At 52.3% G+C, this 26,410-nt stretch overlaps 1 protein-coding gene across 1 annotated transcript in view; it reads left to right on the top strand.

The window, feature by feature from the left end:
* The window catches only part of LOC139276218 (cell adhesion molecule DSCAM), a 699,015-nt gene that overhangs the window by 391,386 nt on the left and 281,219 nt on the right, over window positions 1-26,410 (top strand). Inside the window, exons 9-10 of the mRNA XM_070893864.1 lie at window positions 6,853-6,972; window positions 8,438-8,611. Coding sequence (XP_070749965.1) covers window positions 6,853-6,972; window positions 8,438-8,611 — 294 coding nt within the window. The remainder of the gene's footprint in view (window positions 1-6,852; window positions 6,973-8,437; window positions 8,612-26,410) is intronic.

Below are 26,410 nucleotides of genomic sequence, written 5' to 3'. Positions count from 1 at the left end.
CGGCGAGGTCGGGGCGGGGGAACGGTGAGGTTGGGGCAAAGGAGCGGTGAGGTCGGGGCGGGGGAGCGGTGAGGTCGGGGCGGGGAAATGGCGAGGTCGGGGCGGGGGAACGGTGAGGTCGGGACGGGGGAACGGTGAGGTTGGGGCAAAGGAGCGGTGAGGTCGGGGCGGGGGAGCGGCGAGGTCGGGGCGGGGCAACGGTGAGGTCGGGGCAAAGGAGCGGCGAGGTCAGGGCGGGGGAGTGGCGAGGTCGGGGCGGGGCAACGGTGAGGTCGGGGCAAAGGAACGGCGAGGTCGGGGCGGGGGAGCAGCGAGGTCGGGGCAAAGGAGCGGCGAGGTCAGGGCAAACGAGCGGTGAGGTCGGGGCGGGGAAATGGCGAGGTCGGGGCGGGGGAACGGTGAGGTCGGAGCAAAGGAGCGGCGAGGTCAGGGCGGGGGAGTGGCGAGGTCGGGGCGGGGGAACGGCGAGGTCGGGGCGGGGGAGCGGCGAGGTCGGGGCGGGGGAACGGCGAGGTCGGGGCGGGGGAGCGGCGAGGTCGGGGCGGGGGAGCGGCGAGGTCGGGGCGGGGGAGCGGCGAGGTCGGGGCGGGGCAACGGTGAGGTCGGAGCAAAGGAGCGGCGAGGTCAGGGCGGGGGAGTGGCGAGGTCGGGGCGGGGGAACGGCGAGGTCGGGGCGGGGGAGCGGCGAGGTCGGGGCGGGGCAACGGTGAGGTCGGGGCAAAGGAACGGCGAGGTCGGGGCGGGGGAGCAGCGAGGTCGGGGCAAAGGAGCGGCGAGGTCAGGGCAAAGGAGCGGTGAGGTCGAGGCGGGGAAATGGCGAGGTCGGGGCGGGGGAACGGTGAGGTCGGGACGGGGGAGCGGCGAGGTCGGGGCGGGGGAACGGTGAGGTCGGGACGGGGGAGCGGCGAGGTCGGGGCGGGGGAGCGGCGAGGTCGGGGCATAGGAGCGGCGAGGTCAGGGCGGGCAACGGTGAGGTCGGGGCGGGGGAACGGTGAGGTCAGGGCGGGGGAACGGTGAGGTCGGGGCGGGGAACGGTGAGGTCAGGGCGGGGGAACGGTGAGGTCGGGGCAAAGGAGCGGCAAGGTCGGGGCAGGGAACGGTGAGGTCGGGGCGGGGGAGGGCGCGGTCGGGGCGGGGGAACGGTGAGGTCGGGGCGGGGGAGCGGCGAGGTCGGGGCGGGGGAGCGGCGAGGTCGGGGCGGGGGAGCGGCGAGATCGGGGCGGGGGAACGGGGAGGTCGGGGCGGGGGAGCGGCGAGGTCGGGGTGGGGGAACGGCGAGGTCGGGGCAAAGGAGCGGTGAGGTCGGAGCGGGGGAGCGGCGAGGTCGGGGCGGGGGAGCGGCGAGGTCGGGGCTGGGGAGCGGCGAGGTCGGGGCGGGGGAATGGTGAGGTCGGGGCAAAGGAGCGGCGAGGTCGGGGCGGGGGAGCGTGGAGGTCGGGGCAAAGGAACGGTGAGGTCGGGGCAAAGGAGCGGCGAGGTCGGGGCAGGGGAGCAGCGAGGTCGGGGCGGGGGAGCGGCGAGGTCGGGGCGGGGGAACGGCGAAGTCGGGGCGGGTGAGCGGCGAGGTCGGGGCGGGGGAGCGGCGAGGTCGGGGCGGGTGAGCGGCGAGGTCGGGGCGGGGGAGCGGCGAGGTCGGGGCGGGTGAGCGGTGAGGTCGGGGCAAAGGAGCGGCGAGGTCGGGGCAAAGGAGCGGCGAGGTCGGGGCGGGGGAACGGTGAGGTCGGGGCGGGGAACGGTGAGGTCAGGGCGGGGGAACGGTGAGGTCAGGGCGGGGGAACGGTGAGGTCGGGGCAAAGGAACGGTGAGGTCAGGGCGGGGGAACGGTGAGGTCGGGGCGGGGAACGGTGAGGTCGGGGCGGGGGAACGGTGACGTCGGGGCGGGGGAACGGTGAGGTCAGGGCGGGGGAACGGCGAGGTCGGGGCGGGGGAGCGGCGAGGTCGGGGCGGGGGAGCGGCGAGGTCGGGGCGGGGGAGGGCGCGGTCGGGGCGGGGGAACGGCGAGGTCGGGGCGGGGGAGCGGCGAGGTCGGGGCGGGGGAGCGGCGAGGTCGGGGCGGGGGAACGGTGAGGTCGGGGCGGGGGAACGGTGAGGTCAGGGCGGGGGAACGGTGAGGTCAGGGCGGGGGAACGGTGAGGTCGGGGCAAAGGAACGGTGAGGTCAGGGCGGGGGAACGGTGAGGTCGGGGCGGGGAACGGTGAGGTCGGGGCGGGGGAACGGTGAGGTCGGGGCGGGGGAACGGTGAGGTCAGGGCGGGGGAACGGCGAGGTCGGAGCGGGGGAGGGCGCGGTCGGGGCGGGGGAACGGCGAGGTCGGGGCGGGGGAGCGGCGAGGTCGGGGCGGGGGAGCGGCGAGGTCGGCGCGGGGGAACGGTGAGGTCGGGGCGGGGGAACGGTGAGGTCGGGGCGGGGGAGCGGCGAGGTCGGGGCGGGGGAGCGGCGAGGTCGGGGCGGGGGAACGGTGAGGTCGGGGCGGGGGAGCGGCGAGGTCGGGGCGGGGGAGCGGCGAGGTCGGGGCGGGGGAACGGTGAGGTCGGGGCGGGGGAGCGGTGAGGTCGGGGCGGGGGAGCGGCGAGGTCGGGGCGGGGGAGCGGCGAGGTCGGGGCGGGGGAGAGGTGAGGTCGGGGCGGGGGAATGGTGAGGTCGGGGCGGGGGAGCGGCGAGGTCGGGGCGGGGGAACGGTGAGGTCGGGGCGGGGGAGCGGTGAGGTCGGGGCGGGGGAGCGGTGAGGTCGGGGCGGGGGAAAGGCGAGGTCGGGGCGGGGGAGCGGCGAGGTCGGGGCGGGGGAACGGTGAGGTCGGGGCGGGGGAGCGGTGAGGTCGGGGCGGGGGAGCGGCGAGGTCGGGGCGGGGGAGCTGCGAGGTCGCGGCAAAGGATAGGCGAGGTCGGGGCGGGGGAGCGGCGAGGTCAGGGCAAAGGAGCAGCGAGGTCGGGGCGGTGGAGCAGCGAGGTCAGGGCAAAGGAGTGGCGAGGTCGGGGCGTGGGAGCAGCGAGGTCAGGGCAACGGAGCGGCGAGGTCGGGGCGGGGGAGCAGCGAGGTCAGGGCAGGGAAGCGGCGAGGTCGGGGCGGGGGAGCGGTGAGGTCGGGGCGGGGGAACGGTGAGGTCGGGGCGGGGGAGCGGTGAGGTCGGGGCGGGGGAGCAGCGAGGTCAGGGCAAAGGAGCGGCGAGGTCGGGGCAGGGGAGTGGCGAGGTCGGGGCGGGGGAGCGGTGAGGTCGGGGCGGGGGAGCGGTGAGGTCGGGGCGGGGGAGCTGCGAGGTCGCGGCAAAGGATAGGCGAGGTCGGGGCGGGGGAGCGGCGAGGTCAGGGCAAAGGAGCAGCGAGGTCGGGGCGGTGGAGCAGCGAGGTCAGGGCAAAGGAGTGGCGAGGTCGGGGCGTGGGAGCAGCGAGGTCAGGGCAACGGAGCGGCGAGGTCGGGGCGGGGGAGCAGCGAGGTCAGGGCAGGGAAGCGGCGAGGTCGGGGCGGGGGAGCGGCGAGGTCGGGGCGGGGGAGCGGTGAGGTCGGGGCGGGGGAGCAGCGAGGTCAGGGCAAAGGAGCGGCGAGGTCGGGGCAGGGGAGTGGCGAGGTCGGGGCGGGGGAGCGGTGAGGTCGGGGCGGGGGAACGGCGAGGTCGGGGCGGGGGAACGGTGAGGTCGGGGCGGGGGAGTGGCGAGGTCAGGGCGGGGGAACGGTGAGGTCGGGGCAAAGGAGCGGTGAGGTCGGGGCGGGGGAGCGGCGAGGTCGGGGCGGGGGAGCGGCGAGGTCGGGGCGGGGCAACGGTGAGGTCGGGGCAAAGGAGCGGCGAGGTCAGGGCGGGGGAGTGGCGAGGTCGGGGCGGGGCAACGGTGATGTCGGGGCAAAGGAGCGGTGAGGTCGGGGCGGGGAAATGGCGAGGTCGGGGCGGGGGAACGGCGAGGTCGGGACGGGGGAGCGGCGAGGTCGGGGCGGGGGAATGGTGAGGTCGGGGCGGGGGAACGGTGAGGTCGGGGCAAAGGAGCGGCGAGGTCGGGGCGGGCAACGGTGAGGTCGGGGCGGGCAACGGTGAGGTCGGGGCGGGGGAACGGTGAGATCGGAGCGGGGGAACGGTGAGGTCAGGGCAGGGGAACGGTGAGGTCGGGGCGGGGAATGGTGAGGTCGGGGCAAAGGAGCGGCGAGGTCGGGGCGGGCAACGGTGAGGTAGGGGCGGGGGAACGGTGAGGTCGGGGCGGGGGAACGGTGAGGTCGGGGCAAAGGAGCGGCGAGGTCGGGGCGGGCAACGGTGAGGTCGGGGCGGGCAACGGTGAGGTCGGGGCGGGGGAACGGTGAGATCGGAGCGGGGGAACGGTGAGGTCAGGGCAGGGGAACGGTGAGGTCGGGGCGGGGAATGGTGAGGTCGGGGCAAAGGAGCGGCGAGGTCGGGGCGGGGAACGGTGAGGTCGGGGCGGGGAACGGTGAGGTCGGGGCGGGGGAGCGGCGAGGTCGGGGCGGGGGAACGGCGAGGTCGGGGCGGGGGAACGGCGAGGTCGGGGCAAAGGAGCGGTGAGGTCGGGGCCGGGGAGCGGCGAGGTCGAGGCAAAGGAGCGGCGAGGTCGGGGCGGGGGAACGGCGAGGTCGGGGCGGGGGAGCGGCGAGGTCGGGGCGGGGGAACGGCGAGGTCGGGGCGGGGGAACGGCGAGGTCGGGGCGGGGGAACGGCGAGGTCGGGGCGGGGGAACGGCGAGGTCGGGGCGGGGGAACGGCGAGGTCGGGGCGGGGGAACGGCGAGGTCGGGGCAAAGGAGCGGTGAGGTCGGGGCGGGGGAGCGGCGAGGTCGAGGCAAAGGAGCGGCGACGTCGGGGCGGGGGAACGGCGAGGTCGGGGCGGGGGAGCGGCGAGGTCGGGGCGGGGGAACGGCGAGGTCAGGGCAAAGGAGCGGTGAGGTCAGGGCAAAGGAGCGGCGAGGTCGGGGCAAAGGAGCGGTGAGGTCGGGGCGGGGGAACGGTGAGGTCAGGGCGGGGGATCGGTGAGGTCGGGTCGGGGAGCAGCGAGGTTGGGGCGGGGGAGCGGCGAGGTCGGGGCGGGGGAACGGCGAGGTCGGGGCGGGGGAACGGTGAGGTCGGGGCAGGGGAGCGGCGAGGTCAGGGCAAAGGAGCGCTGAGGTCAGGGCAAAGGAGCGACGAGGTCGGGGCGGGGGAACGGTGAGGTCGGGGCAAAGGAGCGGCGAGGTCGGGGCAAAGGAGCGGTGAGGTCGGGGCGGGGGAACAGCGAGGTCAGGGCAAAGGAGCGACGAGGTCGGGGCGGGGGAACGGTGAGGTCGGGGCAGGGGAACGGTGAGGTCGGGGCAAAGGAGCGGCGAGGTCGGGGCGGGGGAACGGTGAGGTCGGGGCAGGGGAACGGTGAGGTCGGGGCGGGGGAACGGTGAGGTCGGGGCAGGGGAACGGTGAGGTCGGGGCGGGGGAACGGTGAGGTCGGGTCGGGGAGCAGCGAGGTCGGGGCGGGGGAGCGGTGAGGTCGGGGCGGCGGAGCGGCGAGGTCGGGGCGGGGAGCAGCGAGGTCGGGGCGGGGAGCAGCGAGGTCGGGGCGGGGAGCAGCGAGGTCGGGGCGGGGGAGCGGTGAGGTCGGGTCGGGGAGCAGCGAGGTCGGGGCGGGGGAACGGTGAGGTCGGGCCGGGGAGCAGCGAGGTCGGGGCGGGGGAGCGGTGAGGTCGGGTCGGGGAGCAGCGAGGTCGGGGCGGGGGAACGGCGAGGTCGGGCCGGGGGAGCAGCGAGGTCGGGGCAGGGGAACGGCGAGGTCGGGGCGGGGGAGCGGCGAGGTCGGGGCGGGGGAGCGGCGAGGTCGGGGCGGGGGAGCGGCGAGGTCGGGGCGGGGGAGCGGCGAGGTCGGGGCAGGGGAGCGGCGAGTTCGGGGCGGGGGAGCGGCGAGGTCGGGGCGGGGGAGCGGCGAGGTCGGGGCAGAGAGGTCGGGGCAGAGAAGTGGAGAGGTCGGGGCGAGATCGGGGCGAGGTCGGGGTGGAGAGGTCGGGGTGGAGAAGCGGAGAGGTCGGGGCGAGATCGGGGCAAAGGAGCAGCGAGGTCAGGGCGGAGGAGCGGTCAGGTCGGGGCGGGGGTGTGGCGAGGACGGGGTTGGGGAGAGGCCAAGGAACGGCGAGGGCGGGGAAAGGTCGGGGCAAAGGAGCGCGAGGGCGGGATGGAGAAGTGGAGAGGTCGGGACGAGGTCGGGACAAGATCGGGGCAAGGTCGGGCGGAGGAGCGGCCAGGTCGAGGCGGAGAAGCGGAGAGGTCGGGACGAGATCGGGACAAGATCGGGGCGAGGTCAGGGCGGAGGAGCGGCCAGGTCGGGGCAGAGAGGCGGAGAGGTCGGGGCGAGGTCAGGGCAGAGGAGTGGCGAGGGATTGCGGAGCGATATGATCAGGGTCCAGGAGAGGCGAGGCGAGTGATCATGGAGTGGCGTGATCGAGGCCCAGAAGAGGTGTGGGCCCAGGGGCAGCACGGGCCAGCCCACACAGAGTTATGTGTGCGCACTAGGTCCATGCAGCAGAGCCTGTCTCCAGTTGTCTTGGTTAATCCCTGCCACTGGACCAAGACCTAACTCTGTCAAACCCGTGTGGTGGCTGGTGTGCAATGGCGACCACATGTTAAAAAAATCCATGCACAGACATCTTCCACCCTTCAACGTGTAGTTCAGGACCTGGAATATTAGGTCCTTCATTGAAACACCTGTGAACTCATCCCGTTTTGGCTTGGAAGCAAGTCATCCTCAATGCGAGGGACCGCCTCTGATGATGATAATGTATCCTAGAACAAAGAGGCCCAACTGGGAGGCAAACAACTTCACTTTGTCGCGGAGAATTACCCAAGTTGGGTCTTTCCATTCTGTGGGATTTCAATCTGGTTTTAATCATCATTTGTGTTTCTTTCAGTTCCTCCTCGATTCGTGGTGCAGCCCACCGACCAGGATGGTATTTACGGGAAATCCGTCATCCTGAACTGTTCCGCAGAGGGCTACCCAGTTCCAACCATCGTGTGGAAATACTCCAAAGGTATCACTTCAAACTCAGCTTCGAAGCAGAATATCCTGATTGCAATTGTTTGAATACTCTCAGCGGGAACACTAATCTATGGTATTTTTGACAGCAAAATGTAATATACTAAAGGTAGAGATTGGATGGTGTAATGAATTGCAATATTGTCTTTGATCTGGATTTATGTTGAACCCAGACTAGTGATATTGAAGCCTTCGCTGTGTGTGAACTCTCAGGTAACAACAAGAGAAAATGCTGGAAATACTCAGGCAGCTAAGAAGCATCTTTTTAAAAATGTATTCACGGGATGTGGGCGTCGCCAGCAAGGCCAGCATTTATTGCCCATCCCTAATTTCCCTCGAGAAGGCGGTGGTGAGCCACCTTCTTGAATACAACTGAGTGGCTTGCTGAGCCATTTCAGAGGGCAGTTAAGGGTCAACCACATTGCTGTGGGTCTGGAGTCACATATAGACCAGACCGGGTAAGGACGGGCAGATTTCCTTCCCTGAAGGACATTAGTGAACCAGATGGGTCTTTACAACAATCCGGTAGTTTCATGGTCACCATTACTGATACTAGCTTTTTATGCCAGATTTATTTAATTGAATTTAAATTCCCCAGCTGCCGTGATGGGATTTGAACTCATGTCTCCAAATTAGCAGTCTAGGCCTCTGGATTACTAGTCCAGTAGCATAACTACTATGCTACTGTATGTGAGAGAGAAATAGAGTTAACATTTCAGGTTGGTGACCTTTCATCGACCTGCTCTGACCCTGGGCAGCCTCTATCTGGGTCCTAGTGGGCAGGGGCCCACAACACTTACCTGGCCCTATCTGCCACTAAAGTACCAATCTTATTTGGAGAGCCGCTAGCATGGCTGTTGTGGGAAATGGAAGAACGTTGCAGTGAGTTGCGGCTGAGGGATGTTGTTGGGGCAGAGTGGAGAGGACTTTACTCTGCCTCTGGCTTAGCTTTAGCTCACACTGACGGTGCTTGATGCTGACACTGGGTTTAATCAACGTTTGGAGTGGATGCTCAGGAATGGAATGGAGGCAAAAAACCTTGGGTTCATTTGAGCGACAGAAGTATTCTGTGATGGTTTTCTAGGTGAATGAGGCAAGTTGAGCGAAATGGCCTTACTGATCCATATTTAGCTTGTGATCTGTGATATTACAATATGACGTGCACCATCTTACATTGAAAGTGGGCTTCCGGAAAGCCAAGTGTATGTTATGTGAGTGCACAGTCAATGCAGTAAATGTGAAAGATCGTACATGTATATTGGCATACCTTATATATTAACATGTTTTCCATTTCTTTTTCTGCAGCCTTCTGTGATTAGATTTTTATGCAAGAGAGATGCCGAATGTTTGATGTTAGTGTATTTGGAGGTGAAAGGTCATATTGATGAGGGGGGTAACCTAAGGAGAAATGAAGGGGCTCAGAAAAACTAACCGCTGATTGCGCGTCACTCTCTGTGCAGGTGCGGGCGTCCCACAGTTCCAGCCAATCACATTGAATGGACGTATCCAGCTACTGGTGAATGGTTCGCTCTTGATTAAGCATGTTCTGGAGGAAGACAGTGGGTACTACCTCTGCCAGGTCAGCAATGATGTGGGAGCCGATGTCAGCAAGTCCATGTATCTCACGGTCAAAAGTAAGCAATGATTTAATACCTGCAGTGGTTAAGGTGTAGCCAAGTGATGGCATGCTGTTGGAAGATCTCTCTCGGAAGAGCGTTGGTGGGGAGGAGGGAGGGAGGGAGGGAGGAAGGGTCTCGTTTTGTCCACAAGATTATTTGATATCCTGTCGGAGGGATGGCAAAGGGCAAATCCCCATGCCTTGTCCAAACGGTGAGTTCACAGTTTTGGCTGTGCCGTGAGGTCCACACCAAGCACTTCCTCATAACAGGAAGAGAAAATTGGGAGGAGCATCAGCTGGTTCCTCCGCATGTATCTCCCAGCAGCCAATCACAAAATGGTTGGGAACAAAGTACAGTAAATAATGTACAAAGATTGTGTGACAGCTTGTGCGTAATAACTTGTACAAAACAATTAAATGAGTTCATGAGGTAACAGCAAATAGAAACACGCATTACGTCAGTGAGTAGCTGAGCTCTACAGACTAAGAAGGCCCCAAGATTGATCTCAGCCAAGGGCTGTGGTTAAAACATTATAATTGGCCTTTATACTCTTGCATTACAAAATGGAAACTCAGAGGTTTCGACCATCCAGTGCTCTTGACCGGACCGCGCATGACGACCCAAGTACCCCACCCATCCGTCCCTTCAACGAACATCCCTTCAACCACCATCCCTTCAGCCACTGTCTGCCCCACCTGTGACAGCGACTGTAGGTCCCGCATTGGATTCATCAGTCACCTGAGAACTCATTTTTAGTGTGGAACCAAGTCATCCTCGGCTCAAAGGTACTGCCGAAGAAGAAGAGTGTCTCTGTGTTTATGTGTGTGTGTGTGTGTGTGTGTGTGTCTGTTTGTGTTTGTGTGTCTGTTTGTGTTCGTCCACGTGTTGGGGACATCAACCTGAATATTTGAAGAAAAGAACGAACTTACATTTATATAGCATCTCTCACCACCTCAGGTTGTCCCAACGCACTTTACAGCCAATTAAGTATTTTTGAAGTGTAGTTGCTATTGTAATGTAGGAAACGCGGCAGCCAATTTGCGCACAGCAAGCTCCCACAAATAGGAATATAATAATGATCAGATAATCTGTTTCAGTGTTGTTGGTTGAGGGATAAATATTAGCCAGGAAATGTTAAATGGGTTAAGACTTCTATCTTAAAAGAAACAGACGGAACAATGCAGTACATATGGAGTTCATCCACGAACAGTACACACAGTAAATTCTCCCCAATCTGTAGGGCATGACAAAATATATCAATGCTTGTTGCCTCGATCCTTGAAAATAGATATATATTGAAAAGGAATGTGCATAGCCACCAATTAATTCTTTGTGCATATTATGGCATTTGGTTAATGGTTGAAGGAGTGTTTTACTAGCGATGAGAGTGTTGCCATTAAAAGAGGCTTTGCCTACCTATAATATGATGAAGAGAAGCATCCCTTATCAAAGCAGAGCAGGGACCTCCCCAGTGAGTTGGGCTCTATTTAAAATAATGAAAGGCCCCGCAGGCCTCAGAACAGTTATAGCGCACTTTGCTTTCCCAGCGAGAGCAGCTCCGACACGCTGAGTCCCTGTGGCCCATACAGATCAGAAATGCTAAATCAATGTTTACTGTGAAACCTAGCAGATTTACTGAGGGGCAGCGGGGGGTGGGGGGCGCAGTGAAACATCACAGAACTGCGGCAACAAACCCAAGAGTGTCGCAGTTGAAATCATGATTTATGATAAAGATATCATTTTGTTAACAGTTAGTCTGGGGGGGAGGGGGACATCACATGGCACAGGTGCCCAAGAATTGTGACAACGGTCTGTTCGTGAATATTAGCAACAAAGGCCAGCAGGATTTTGAAGCCATTTACCCCGCTCTATGTTCACACCAGCTTTTTCCTGCGAGCAGCGAATGAAGGGAAATTAACTCTATTGGCCGTTTGATTTTCTGCATTGCAGAGGGTGAGGGGCGATATGGAGAATAATGATCTGCTAACTGAACCCAGCATCACTGTGAGGCATTTGTGCTTGTTGCTCATTGTTTATAATCTTTCAGTGACACAAAACCCTTATAAAACACACTACCAGTGACACATACCCCACTACAAGATGTGTTTTCTAGTTCTCCAAGACATTTGATAAAGCACCATAATATAAACTGTATGCAGTATTACAGTTTGCAGAATATTCTATTTTTCTATTATAAAGTACAGTCCATTATACAATTTACTTGTATATATTGTACAGTCCATAATACCTATATATATATATATATATATATACAATTCTTGAGACTCTATATTTGTTGCACCTACTTTCTTATTGCATAGTCTCAGAATAAGGGGTCACCCATTTAAAACTGAATTGAGGAGGAATTTCTTCTCTCTGAGGGTCGTGAATCTTTGGAATTCTCTGCCCCAGAGAGCTGTGGAGGCTGGATCATTGAATATATTCAAGGGGGAGATAGGTAGATTTTTGAACGATAAGGGAGTCAAGGGTTATGGGAAGCGGGCAGGGACATGGAGCTGAGTCCAAGATCAGATCAGCCATGAACTTATTGAATGGCGGAGCAGGCTTGAGGGGCCAAGTTTGCACACTTCTGCTCCTATTTCTTATGTTCTTACTGTCATGCCATTTTGCGTCACTTGTAATGTCTGCTGTTACTTTTTAACAGATAACACTTGCTATTCAGTCCTCCTAAAACTGGTGATGCTGTAGTGTTTTGGCTCCACCATTTTGACTGTTGCAGCATAAAGATGGACTGGCTGAGGTTCCTCGGCCTCCCTCCACCGATTATTCAGGATAACGCAGGCTGCCCAGAGGGGAAGCTCTCCACTTAGTCCCTACCCATTGTTGCCTCCCACCACTTTCCTGCAGTGAGGGACTTGCACCAAACAATAGGCCTTCCCGTTCCTGTTTATAGTAAATTGTTTCTTAGAAGTACTGAACAGAGAGAATCTGTAGAATTGTATTTATCATGTTGTTGTGCTGTGACCAGGGGAATTCCCAAAACGTTCAGTTCCAACATCATCATCGTCCTGTTTCCCGCATTACAACAGTGACTACAATTAGGAATAAATTAAAAAGTAGGACCTCAAAAGTAGTAATCTCAGGATTGCTACCAGTGCCACGTGCTAGTCAGAGTAGGAATCGTAGGATAGCTCAGATGAATATGTGGCTTGAGGAATGGTGCAGAAGGGAGGGATTCAAATTCCTGGGACATTGGAACCGGTTCTGGGGAGGTCGAACCAGTACAAACCGGATGGTCTGCACCTGGGCAGCTCCGGAACCAATGTCCGAGGGGGAGTGTTTGCTAGTGCTGTTGGGGAGGAGTTAAACTAATATGGCAGAGGGATGGGAACCTATGCAGGGAGACAGAGGGAAATAGAATGGGGACAGAAGAAAAAGATAGAAAGAAGAAAAGTAAAAGTGGAGAGCAGAGAAACCCAAGGCAAAAAGCAAAAAGGGCCAAATTACAGCAACATTCTAAAGGGGCGAAGTGTGTTAAAAAGACAAGCCTGAAGGCTCTGTCCCTCAATGCGAGGAGTATTCAGAATAAGGTGGACGAATTAACTGTGCAGATAGCAGTTAACGGATATGATATAATTGGCATCACGGAGACATGGCCCCAGAGTGACCAAGGCTAGGAACTCAACATCCAGGGGTATTCAACATTTAGGAAAGATAGTCAGAAAGGAAAAGGAGATGGGGTGGTGTTGTTGGTTAAAGAGGAAATTAATGCAATAGTAAGGAAGGACATTAGCTTGGATGATGTGGAATCGGTATGGGTGGAGCTACGTAATACTAGTGGGAGTTGTGTACAGAGCACCAAACAGTAGTAGGGAGGTTGGGGACAGCATCAAACAAGAAATTAGGGATGTGTGCAATAAAGGTATAGCAGTTATCATGGGCGACTTTAATCTACATATGGATTGGGCTAACCAAACTGGTAGCAATGCAATGGAGGAGGATTTCCTGGAGTGTATTAGAGATGGTTTTCTCGACCAATATGTCGAGGAACCAACTAGAGGGCTGGCCATCCTAGACTGGGTGATGTGTAATGAGAAAGGACTAATTAGCAATCTTGTTGTGCGAGGCCCCTTGGGGAAGAGTGACCATAATATGGTAGAATTCTTTACTAAGTTGGAGAGTGACACAGTTAATTCAGAGACTAGGGTCCTCAACTTAAGGAAAGGTAATTTCGATGGTATGAGATGTGAATTGGCTAGAATAAACTGGCAAATGATACTTAAAGGGTTGATGGTAGATAGGCAATGGCAAACATTTAAAGATCACATGGATGAACTTCAACAATTGTATATCCCTGTCTGGAGTAAAAATAAAACGGGGAAGGTGGCTGAACCGTGGCTAACAAGAGAAATTAAGGATAGTGTTAAATCCAAGGAAGAGGCATATAAGTTGGCCAGAAAAAGCAGCAAACCTGAGGACTGTGAGAATTTTGTAATACAGCAGAGGAGGACATACGGTTTAATTAGGAAGGGGAAAATAGAGTGTGAGAGGAAGCTTGCTGGAACATAAAAACTGACTGCAAAAGCTTCTATAGATATGTGAAAAGCAAAAGATTCGTGAAAACAAACATAGGTCCCTTGCAGTAAGATTCCGGTGAATTTATAATGGGGAACAAAGTAATGGCGGACCAGTTAAACAAATACTTTGGTTCTGTCTTCACGAAGGAAGACACAAATAACCTTCCAGAAATACTAGGGGACCGAGGGTCGAGTGAGAAGGAGGAATTGAAGGAAATCCTTATTTGGCGAGAAATTGTGTTAGGGAAATTGATGGGATTGAAGGCCGATAAATCCCCAGGGCCTGATAATCTGCATCCCAGAGTACTTAAGGAAGTAGCCCTAGAAATAGTGGATGCATTGGTGATCATTTTCCAACAGTCTATCGACTCTGGATCGGTTCCTATGGACTGGAGAGTAGTTAATGTAACACCACTTTTTAAGAAAGGAGGAAGAGAGAAAACAGATAATTATAGACCGGTTAGCCTGACATCAGTAGTGGGGAAAATGTTGGAATCAGTTATTAAAGATGAAATAGCAGCACATTTGGAAAGCAGTGACGGGATCGGCCCAAGTCAGCATGGATTCATGAAAGGGAAATCCTGCTTGACAAATCTTCTAGAATTTTTTGAGGATGTAACTGGTAGAGTGGACAAGGGAGAACAAGTGGATGTGGTGTATTTGGATTTTCAAAAGGCTTTTGACAAGGTCCCACACAAGGGATTGGTGTGCAAAATTAAAGTACATGGTATTGGGGGTAATGTACTGACATGGATAGAGAACTGGTTGGCAGACAGGAAGCAGAGAATCGGGATAAACAGGTCATTTTCAGAATGGCAGGCAGTGACTAGTGGGGTGCCGCAGGGCTCAGTGCTGGGACCCCAGCTATTTACAATATAAATTGATGATTTGGATGAGGGAATTGAGTGTAATATCTCCAAATTTGCAGATGACACTAAGCTAGGTGGCAGTGTGAGCTGTGAGGAGGATGCTAAAAGGCTGCAGGGTGACTTGGACAGGTTAGGTGAGTGGACAAACGCATGGCAGATGCAGTATAATGTGGATAAATGTGAGGTTATCCACTTTGGTGGCAAAAACACGAAGGCAGAATATTATCTGAATGGCGGCAGATTAGGAAAAGGGGAGATGCAACAAGACCTGGGTATCATGGTACATCAGTCATTGAAAGTTGGCATGCAGGTTCAGCAGGCGATGAAGAAGGCAAATGGTATGTTGGCCTTCATAGCTAGGGGATTTTAGTAAAGGAGCAGAGCCTTATTGAGGCCTCACCTGGAATACTGTGTTCAGTTTTGGTCTCCTAATCTGAGGAAGGACGTTCTTGCTATTGAGGGAGTGCAGCGAAGGTTTACCAGACTGATTCCCGGGATGGCAGGACTGACATATGAGGAGAGACTGGATCGACTGGGCCTGTATTCACTGGAGTTTAGAAGAATGAGAGTGGATCTCATAGAAACATATAGAATTCTGACAGGACTGGACAGGTTAGATGCAGGAAGAATGTTCCCGATGTTAGGGAAGTCCAGAATCAGGCGTCACAGTCTAACATTGCAGTTTCTGCATATATATTGCTGATACCTGCAAGCTCTGGCTGGGTGTTTGTCTCCACACCTCCAGCAGGAGCTGGAAGCCCCGTTGTTGGAAACAAAAGGTCCATTACCAGTTGATCATCTCTGACTGTCTCTGTAACTGTCCTTAAGCGCACCATTAACAGGTGTTGATGGCCCCATTACTGGCCGCATTGTCCATTGCGATGGCATGAATCGGCGTTCAGCTAGCTATTGTCTCTGTTGAATTCCCCCTTTGGGTTCGACTACATGTTGGGACATGTCCAATTGCCCTTGTCTGCCTAGAGAACTGTGTGCCGCGTTAACAATGTTGACTCCCTGGTCGTTTGCCGCATTTGAGCCAAGATTTTTGTCATACATCATTCTGGTCTCTTCCTCCCCTGAGATAAATGTCTGGGCTATCAGAGCCGCCGCTTCCAAGGTCAAGTCTTTGGTCTCAATCAGTTTCCTGAAAACCCCAGCATGCCCGATGCCCTCAATAAAAAAGTCTTGCAGCATCTCCGCTCTGCATGCATCTATGAACTTACATAGGCTCGCCAGTCGCCGGAGATCTGCCACGAAGTCTGGAACGCTTTGCCCTTCTCGCTGCCGGTGCGTGTAAAACCGGTGTCTCGCCATGTGCATGCTGCTCGCCGGTTTAAGGTGTTCCCCGATCAACTTACTGAGCTCTTCGAACGTCTTGTCCGCCGGCTTCTCTGACGCTAGAAGGTCCTTCATCAGGGAGTATGTTCTAGATCCACAAACCGTCAGGAGATGAGTCCTGCGTTTGTCGGCTGAATCCTGTCCCAACCATTCCTTAGTGACAAAACTTTGCTGTCATCTCTCAATAAAATCGTCCCAATCATCACCAACACAGTACCTCTCTTCTGTGCTGCTAGTGGCCATGCTCGCGTGGTTTTAAATCCCAGTTTCTCGTCGCCAATGATATGTCCTTACTATACAGTATAAATGCACACGAGGCCCATACTTGAGAGAAGGTCACTCTGTGACCAGTTACCTTTATTACCTAGACCTCAAGTTATGAAGGTGGGTGGAGCTTCCCTTTTTATACCTGAAAGTCCAGGTTAGGAGTGTCTCCCACAAGTTCACCCCCTTGTGGTCAATGTTCTCAAGGTGTACAACTTAGTTCAGCTTATACACGGGTTGCAATGATAGTTGAATACATGACAGGTGGGATTGGTTTGCTGCACGCTCTTTCCGCTGCCTGCGCTTGGTTTCTGCATGCTCTCGGCGTTGAGACTCGAAGTGCTCAGCGCCCTCTCGGATGCACTTCCTCCACTTAGCGCGGTCTTGGGCCAGGGACTCCCAGGTGTCAATGGGGATTGTTCACTTTATCATGGAGTTTTTGAAGGTGTCCTTGTAATATTTCCGCTGCCCACCTTTGGCTCGTTTGTCGTCAGGGAGCTCTGTGTCTGGCATGCGAACTATGTGGCCTGCCCAGTGAGATGATCAAGTGCTTCAATGCTGGGGATGTTGGCCTGGGCGAGGACACTGATGTTGGTGCGCCTGTCCTCCCAGGGGATTTGTAGGATCTTGCGGAGACATCGTTGGTGATATTTCTCCAGCGACTTGAGGTGTCTGCTGTACATGGTCCATGTCTCTGATCCATACAAGAGGGCGGGTATTACTACAGCCCTGAATGACCTGTACTACTGGCTCCCAGACCCCAATACCTCAAAGTTAAAATTCTCATTGTTGTGTCAGCCTTCGCTCAGTGGTAGCACTCTTGCCTCTGAGTCAGAAGGTCATGGGATCATACCTCACTCCGGAGACTTGAGCACATAATCTAGACTGATGCCTCTGTGCAGTACTGAGGGAGTGCTGCACTGTCGGAGGCACCGTCTTTCAGATATGATGCTAAACCGAGGCCCCGTCTGCCCCCTCAGGTGGACATAAAGGATCCCACGGTACGAATGCGAAGAAGAGCAGTGGAGCTCTCCAATATTTATCCCTCAACCAATATCACTAAAAAACAGATTATCTGGTCATTTTCACGTTGCTGTTTGTGTAAGCTTGCTGTGCGCAAATTGGCTGCCGCGTTTCCTGCATTATAACAATGACCCAAAAAAATACTTCACTGGCTATAGAGCGCTTATGGATATCCTGAGGCTGTGAAAGATACTATATAAATGCAATTCTTTCTTATTTTTAATAGGAATAAACCCTTTCCAATAATGGGAAAACCTAAATTAAATGTTGTAACTAGAATTTGTTTCTGCAATTACAATTAATTGTCTGAGCCCCTTGTACTAGAATCCAACGTCTACACCCTCTCTCTTCCCCCAACTCCGCCGCTACATACTGACTCTCTACTTCCATGAAAGTTTAAACGCCTTCTGGCTTGGATTCAGCAGTCTGTATGTTTATGTAAAGGTTCCTTTTTTCTGCTAATGAGTGCCTCCCACTACAAGCTGCAAACAAGTGTGAATGCTGTTTGATGCCTCTTCAAACAATCAGCCTCCTTTGATTTAAACACTTGCACTTTAATCACCCATCATGTGTCATTACCCCGACAGGCAGCAGCAGTCGCCAGACACTGCCTCGAATAAATTGTGTCGAGAGTCACTGAAGTGGCCCTCTGCTGATTTTTCTGTTCGAGTCACTCAGCCACAGTTCGGCAGGCACCACATCACTGAGCCTGTGGCTGTTTGCAGGAGGGGGGGGGGAGCGCGGGGGGGGGGGGGGGGCGGCGGCGGGGGAAAGGCGACGCAAATTGTCTGTGCACTCTCCTGAATATATTATGTTTGCGTGGGGAGGGAGGAAATGAATGAACGAGCTTTCATCAGAAGAAATCTGTTTAGTGACAGGCCCTGTTGAGATACAGGAGCAAACGTGATGCTAACTGTACTTATACATAATACGACTTGTGACAGGCCGATTTGATCTGATCAATTTCCTCCAGTTAAACATCAAGTGTAGGATCTTTCATCAATATCCTCACCACCGATTCTGGCCTCCTCCCCGGCCACTGTTTCGGTTTGAACCAGACTCTTTGCAACCCGTGGCCTCCGATTTAATACTCAGCTGAGCTTCCGACCCCATACCCACTCCCTCACAAAGCCTGCCTACTTCCACCTCTGTAACATCGCCCACCTCCGCACCATGCCTTGGCCCGTCAGATGCTGAAACCTTATTCATGCTTTTGTCAACCCCCCAGATGCGACTATTCCAATGATCTCCTGATCGGCCTTTCATCCTCTGTGGTCTGGAAACTTCAGCTCTTCCAAACCTCTGCTGCTCATATAATATCCTACCCCGTCCCGATCATTGCCCCCCCTTGCCCCTTCTCCCCCCACCGCCCCCTCCAGTCCCTGCTGTCCTACATTGGCTCCATCCTTGTATTTAAATCTCCTCCTTGTGTTCACATCTCTTCATGGCTTCGCCCCTCCCTACCACTTTAATCTCCTCCAGCCTTAGAACCTCCTCCCCTCTCTCCAATCCCCGCATTGCTCTGTCTCTGGCCCATTGTGTATCCCTCCCCCACAATAAGGCAGTTGTGCCTTAAGCAATCTAGGTCTCGTGCTCTGGAATTCCCTCGTTCAACCTCTCCGCTTCTCTACTTCCCTCTCCTCCTTTAAGATGCTGCATAAAACTCATCTCTTTGACCAAGGTTTTGATCAACCCTCCTAATATCTCCTACTTTGACAGCATCAATTTTTGTCCGATTACATCGGATTACATAGAATATACAGAACTGAAACATTCCCATTCGGCCCAACCAGTCCATGGCGGCGTTTATGCTCCACTCGAGCCTTCTCCCGTCTTTCCTCATCTAATTCTGTCAGCATAACCCTCAATTCCCTTTCCCCTCATATGCTTGTCTAGCTTCCTCTTAAATGCATCTCTACTATTCACCTCAAATACTCTCTGTGGTAGCAAGTTCCACATTTGCATCACTCTCTGGGTAAAGAAGTTTCTTCAGAATTCCCTATTTGATTTCTTGGTGACTATCTTATATTGGTGGCCTCTAGTTTTGTTCATCCCCACAAGTGGAAGCACTCTCTTTGTGTCTACTCTATCAAAACAGATAGCAAGAGTTTCTACAGGTATATAAAAAGGAAAAGAGTGGCTAAAAGTAAATGTTGGTCCCTTAGAGGACGAGACCAGGGAATTAGTAATGGGGAACATGGAGATGGCAGAAACTCTGAACAAATATTTTGTATCAGTCAATACAGTAGTGGACATTAACAATATTCCAACAGTGGATAGTCAAGGGGCTATGGCGGTGGGGGGGAGGAACTTAACACAATCACAATGACTAAGGAGGTGATATTCAGTAAGATAATGGGACTAAAGGCAGATAAATCCTAGGGTTTTAAGAGAAGTAGCGGCAGGGATTGTGGATGCATTGGTTGCAATTTACCAAAATTCCCTGGATTCTGGGGAGGTCCCAGCAGGTTGGAAAACTGCAAATGTAATGCTACCTACTTAAAAAAGGAGGCAGACAAAAAGCAGGAAACTATAGACCAGTTAGCCTAACATCTGTAGTTGGGAAAATGTTGGAGTCCATTATTAAAGAAGCAGTAGCAGGATATTTGGAAAAGCAAAATTCGGTCAGGCAGAGTCAGCATGGATTTATGAAGGGGAAGTCATGTTTGACAAATTTACTGGAATTCTTTGAGGATGTAACGAACAGGGTGGATAAAGGGGAACCAGTGGATGTGGTGTATTTGGATTTCCAGAAGGCATTTGACAAGGTGCCACATAAAAGGTTACTGCACAAGATCAAAGTTCACGGTGTTGGGGGTAATATATTAGCATGGATAGAGGATTGGCTAACAGAAAATAGAGAATCGGGATAAATGGTTCATTCTCTAGTTGGCAACCAGTAACTAGTGGGGTGCCGCAGGGATTAGTGCTGGGACCTCAATTATTTACAATCTATATTAACGACTTGGAAGAAGCAACTGAGTGTAATGTAGCCAAGTTTGCTGATGATAAAAAGATGGGAGGAAAAGCAATGTGTGAGCAGGATACAAAAAATCTGCAAAAGGACATAGACAGGCTAAGTAAGTGGGCAAAAATATGGCAGATGGAGTATAATGTTGGAAAGCGTGTGGTCATGCACTTTGGCAGAAAAAATCAAAGAGCAAGTTATTATTTAAATGGAGACAGTTTGCAAAGTGCTGCAGTACAGCGGGACCTGGGGGTACTTGTGCATGAAACACAAAAGGATAGTATGCAGGTACAGCAAGTGATCAGGAAGGCCAATTAAATCTTGGCCTTTATTGCAAAGGGGATTGAGTATAAAAGCAGGGAAGTCTTGCTACAGTTATACAGGGTATTGGTGAAGCCACACCTGGAATACTGTGTGCAGTTTTGGTTTCCATATTTACGAAAGGATATACTTGCTTTGGAGGCAGTTCATAGAAGGTTCACCATGTTGATTCCAGAGTTGAGGGGGTTGACTTATGAGGAAAGGTTGAGTAGGTTGGGCCTCTACTCATTGGAATTCAGAAGAATGAGAGGTGATCTTATCGGAACGTGTAAGATTATGAGGGGGCTTGACCAGGTGGATGCAGAGAGGATGTTTCCACTGATGGGGGAGACGAGAACTAGAGGGCATGATCTTAGAATAAGGGGCCGCCCATTTAAAACTGAGATGAGGAGAAATTTCTTCTGTCAGAGGGTTGTAAATCTATGGAATTTGCTGCCTCAAAGAGCTGTGGAAGCTTGGACATTGAATAAATTAAGACAGAAATAGACAGTTTCTTAAATGATAAGGGAATAAGGGGTTATGAGGAGCAGGCAGGGAAGTGGAGCTGATTCCATGATCAGATCGTCCATGATCAGATCAGCCATGATCTTATTGAATGGCGGAGCAGGCTCGAGGGGCTGTATGACCTACTCCTGTTCCTATTTCTTATGTTCTTATGTTCTTATGTTCTTCTACAAAATCTTTCATAATTTTAAAGACTTCTATTAGGTCACCCTTTTTTTTAAGAGAAAAGAGACATAGCCTGTTCATCCTTTCCTGATAGATATAACCTTACAGTTCTGATATCAATCTTGTAAATCTTTTTTTACAGCCTCTCCAGTGCCTCTATATCCTTTTTATAATATGGCAACCAGAATTGTACACAGTACCCCAAGTGTGGTCGAACCAAGGTTCGATACAGGTTTAGCATAACTTCCCTACTGTTCAATTCTATCCCTGTAGAAAAAAACCTTAGTGTCTGGTTGCTTTTGTTATGGCCTTATTGACCTGTGTCGCTACTTTTAGTGATTTCTATATTTATTCTCCCAGATCCCTTTGCTCCTCCACCCCCATTTAGATTCTTATTTTCCAAGTTATATGGGACCTCGTTAATTTTCTCACCAAAATGTAATACCTCACATTTATCTGTGTTGAAATTAATTTGCCAATTATATGCCTATTTATCAAGTTTATTAATGCCTTCATGTAATGTGTTGCAGTCCTCCTCAGTGCTCACTATCCCTTCCAATTTGGTGTTGTACGCTAATTTAGAAATTGTGTTTTTGATTCCAACGTCTAAATTGTTATATAACTTGTGAACAGCAGTGGTCCCAGCACTTGTAGTACCCCATTTCTCACCTACTTGCTACTCTAAATAGCTTCCCTTTACCCCTCCTCTCTGTTTTCTGTCTTTCAGCCAGTTAGCTATCCGCCTCTATGAAGCACTTTGGAACAATTGTTTAGAATAAAGGCGCTGTATAGATGCAACCTAGTGGGAGGCTAGAGGATTGGGAAACTTTTAAAAAGCCAGCAAAGAACGATTAAAAAAATGTTAGAGAGTGAAGGTAGATTATGAAAGTAAACTGGCACGAAATATAAAAACAGATAGTAATAGTTTCTACAGGTACATAAAAAGGAATAAAATGGCTAAAGTAAATGTTGGTCCTCTAGAGGATGAGATTGGGGAATTAATAATGGAGAACAGGGAAGTAGCAGAGACGTTGAACAAATATTTTGTATCGGTCTTCACGGTAGAAGTCACCAAAAACATCCCAATAATGGATAATCAAGGGGCTATAGGAGGGAGGAACTTAATACAATCACTATCAATAATGAAGTAGTACTTGGTAAAATAATGGGAATAAAGGCGGACAAGTCCCTTGGACCTGATGGTTTAAATCCTAGTGTCTTAAAAGAAGTGGCTTCAGAGATTGTGGATGCATTGGTTGTAATCTACCAAAATTCCCTGGATTCTGGGGAAGTCCCAGTGGATTGGAAAACCACAAATGTAACGCCCTTATTTAAAAAAGAAGGCAGACAAAAAGCAGGAAACTGTAGACCAGTTAGCCCGACATCAGTCGTTGGGAAAATGCTGGAGCCCATTATTAAGGAAGCAGCAGAGGGACATTTGGAAAATCATATTTCAATCAAAAAAGTCAGCACGGTTTTATGAAAGGGAAATCCTGTTTGACAAATTTGCTGGAGTTCTTTGAGGATGTAACGAGCAGGGTGGATAAGAGGAAACCAGTGGGTGTGGTGGATTTGAATTTCAAGAAGGCATTCAATAAGGTGCCACATAAAAGGTTACTGCACAAGATAAACATTCACAGGATTGGGGGTAATATATTAGCATGGATAGAGGATTGGCTAACTAACAGAAAACAGAGAGTCAGGATAAATGGGTCATTTTCCAGTTGGCAAACAGTAACTAGAGGGGTGCCACAGGGATACTGGGGTGCTAGGTCCTCAACTATTTACAGTCTATATTAATGACTTGGATGAAGGGACTGAGTGTAATGTAGCCAAGTTTGCTGATGATACAAAAATGGGTGGGAAAGCAAATTGTGAGGAGGATACAAAAAATCTGCAAAGGGATATAGATAGGCTAAGTGAGTGGGCAAAAATTCCGCAGATGGAGTATAATGTGGCAAAATGTGAGATTATCCACTTTGGCAGAAAAAATAGAAAAGCAAATTAAAATTTAAATGGAGAAAAATTGCAAAGTGCTGCAGTACAGAGGGACCTGGGGGTCCTTGTGCATAAAATACAAAAAGTTAGCATGCAGGTACAGCAAGTAATCAGGAAGGCAAATGGAATGTTGGTCTTTATTGCAAGGGGGATGGAGTATAAAAGCAGAGAAGTTCTGCTACACTGTACAGGATATTGGTGAGGCCACACCTGGAGTACTACGAGCAGTTTTGATCTCTGTATTTAAGGAAGGATATACTAGTATTGGGAGCTGTTCAGAGAAGGTTCACTAGGTTGATTCCGGAAATGAGGGGGTTGACTTATGAAGATAGGATGAGTAGATTGGGCCTATACTCATTGGAGTTCAGAAGAATGAGAGGTGATCTTATTGAAACATATAAGATAATGAGGGGGCTCGACAAGGTGGATTCAGAGAGGATATTTCCACTCATAGGGGAAACTAAAACTAGGGGACATAGTTTCAGAATAAGGGGCCGCAGATTTAAAACTGAGATGAGGAGGAATTTCTTCTCTCAGAGGGCTGTAAATCTGTAGAATTCTCTGCCCCAGAGAGCTGAGGAGGCTGGATCATTGAATATATTTAAGGCGGAGATAGCCAGATCTTTGAGCGATAAGGCAGTAAACGGTTCTGGGGAGCAGGCAGGGAAGTGGAGCTGAGTCCATGATCAGATCAGCCATGATTTTATTAAATAGCGCCGCAGGCTCGAGGGGCCAGGTGGCCTATTCCTGCTCCTATTACTTATGCTCTTATGTAAGTTGTTGTTGTTGTTAGAGATCACAGTATGACATTAAATCAGCCACTGTTGCTTTTATCTGCGTCTCTGTTGTGTAGCAGAAGTATTACTATCTTCACACATGCATGTACCTTTCTTATAGCTCGGAGTGACTCACTGTCAGGATGTCCTCCAATTGGGGGGTGAGGGGTGGGCGAGGAGGAAGTCGCAATAATCTCAAAGACATTTTAGAATTCCCCCTACCCCTTCCGATAGTTTTTTTGCAATTGTTAAAATGTTTAGAGTGTGTCTGGTTCACATAGGTATGCGAATTTCCAAGCCCCCCCAACCTTTTCCTGCAGACTTTATTTTACAATGTTGCACAGTTCAGCCTCAGCTGGAGTATTGTGTGAGAATTCTGGACACCACACTTTGGGAAGGACATCAAGGCTTTGCAGAGGGCACAGAAGCGATTTATAAGAATGGTTCCAGGGATGAGGGATTACAGTTACGTGGATAGACTGAGGAAGCTGGGGTTGTTCTCCTTGGAGCAGAGAAGGCTAAGAGGAGATTTGATAGAGGTGTTTAAAATCATGAAGGGTTTAGATAGAGTTAATAAAGGAAAACTGTTTCCAATGGCTGAAGGATCGATAACCAGGGGGCATAGGTTTAAGGTGATTGGCAAAAGGACCAGAAGCGACATGAGGATAAACGTTTTTACACAATAATTGGTAGGATTTGGAATGCACTGCCTGATAGGGCGGTGGATACAGAATCAATAGTAGCCTTCAAAAGGGAATTGGATAAATACTTGAAGGAGAAAAAATTGTCGGGAAATGGGGAAAGAGCGGGGGAGTGGGACTAACTGGATTGTTCTTTGAAAGAGGCGGCACAGACTCAATGGGCCAAATGGCCTCCTTCTGTGCTGTACAATTCTATGGTTAGATGACAGAGTATCAAAGTGCTGTAGCACATAATGGTAGAATGTGTGGTTCACACCCACCTACTCCCATGTTAGCTATATGCTCAGCATTTCTCCCCCCAGCAGCTCCATTAGATTGGGTCGTCAGCAGCGAGAGTGAGCTGCGGGGTGGTCAGGAATAGATCTTGCATCCTCTTACCTTTTGGCAATACATAATGCTATTTGTAGCAGAGTTTTGGTTGCATTGCATTTGTCGGTCACGTATAAACATGATTGAATGATTTACTCTGACTTCAGTTTTAATATGAAATTTCCGTTCTCTTCTCCTTAGCTTGAGGCCTAGGCTGTAAAGTGCAGATGTAATAAGCCAGTAAATGCATCGTTCTGATCTGGGCACTGGTCATTGCACACATTTTGGGTCATTCAGGTTTGAATTGTTTTAACATTTTGCTTCCAATCGGGCAACGTTGACCCTCTTGCACTGACGGTGATGGAGAACATGCCCCGCATTGTGAAAGGGCAATTTCCAGAGCACCAAGAGTCCAGTATATTCCAGAAGTGTCTCGACTAGAACATTTCATAAACAGGGCAAAAGTGCAAAGTAATTTGCAAGTGAGTTCCATTTAGGCTCAGTGGTAAGATTCTTGCCTCTGAGTCAGAAGGTTGTGGGTTCAAGTCCCACTCTAGAGATTTGAGCAATAATCTAGGCTGACACTCCAGTTCAGTACTGAGGGAGTCCTGCACTGTTGGAGGTGCCGTCTTTCGGATGAGACGTTAAAGATCCCATGGCACAAATTCGAAGAAGAGCAAGGGAGTTATCTCTGGTGTACTGGCCAATATTTATCCCTCAATCAACATTACAAAAACAGATTATCTGCTCATTAACACATTGCTGTTTGTGGGAGCTTGCTGTGTGCAAGTTGGCTGCTATGTTTCCTACACTACAACAGTGACTGCACTTAAATAAAGTACTTCATTGACTGTGAAATGCTTTGGGACACCCTGAGGTTGTTAAAGGCACTATATCAATGCAAGTCTTTCTTTCTTTTAGCATGTAGCTTCATCGGCTTAGAATCAATGTGCCCCAGGTTCTGTTCTCCTGTTTCAGGACAATAAACTTCTCCAATTTCACCTCACGAATTCTTATTCACGGTTTTAAAAGCGTTGACCATATCTCGCCAACATGGGCCTTATTTCCAATAGGAACAGCTCAGTACTGGAGTACAGTACACTTGCAGTTTCTAATTCTCAGAAATCAATCTTCCTTTGGTCTATTTAATTTACTGCTAATTAAGTTATTATGGGGGCTTGAAGTGGCACATTGTGCTGGAGTTCACTCGTAAAGAAGGGTCACTTGGAGGGCTATCAGTACCCATGTTACATCACCACCATAACAATTTACATCTCTGTGCTCTCCAATTCTTCCCTCTGGAGCAGCCCAATTTACACCGCTGCATGATCGGTGGCCGTACCTTCAGCTGCCTAGGCCTTAAGCTCTGGAACTCCCTTCCTATGCCACTCCACCTCTCCACCTCTCTACCTCTCTCTCTTCCTTTAAGATGCTCCCTAAAACCTACCTCTTAGACCAAGCTTTTGGTCACCTGTCCTAATAGCTCCTCGTGTGGCTCGGTGTCAAATTGTGTTTGAGAATCGCTCCTGTGAATCACCTTGGAATGCTTTACGATGTAAAAGGCGCTATGTTAATGCAAATTGTTGTTGTTTCGAGCTGACCACCATACAGGCGTGTAAGGGCAGCCCAGTGTGTCTCCCTCGCTCCCTTCCCTTCCTGTGGTGGAGTGGCCTTTAATTGTTCTCCGTTTCTCTACACCATGCACCAGCCATGGCCATGGCAGCGGGCATATGACCCACTCTCTGGTTTCTGCCAATCTGAAACTGGCTGCAGGCAGATCTGCGGGGGTTGGCTACAGACGCCTCACCCTCCAGTTTTCTCTCCTCAGAACGCCGTTGCTGAGATCCACAATTATGCGTGCAGAGAACCGTGGGCATGGGACTAGAACCTATCCTGATGCAACCAACCTGAAACAAAACCTGTATTGTGTCTGGCTTTTCTTGCGCATCATTTCATTTCTTACTGTTTTCAGATGCTGAGCGCAGTGCCGCACTTGGCAAAATCAAATGAGGCTTAAACCTTCTGTCTGGTGAATAAGTC

This window comes from Pristiophorus japonicus, chromosome 11 (assembly GCF_044704955.1).
Source record: "Pristiophorus japonicus isolate sPriJap1 chromosome 11, sPriJap1.hap1, whole genome shotgun sequence".
Taxonomy (NCBI): Eukaryota; Metazoa; Chordata; class Chondrichthyes; family Pristiophoridae; genus Pristiophorus; species Pristiophorus japonicus.
The sequence above is the reverse complement of the archived record's forward strand: the minus strand, read 5'-3'. Positions and strand labels throughout refer to the sequence as shown.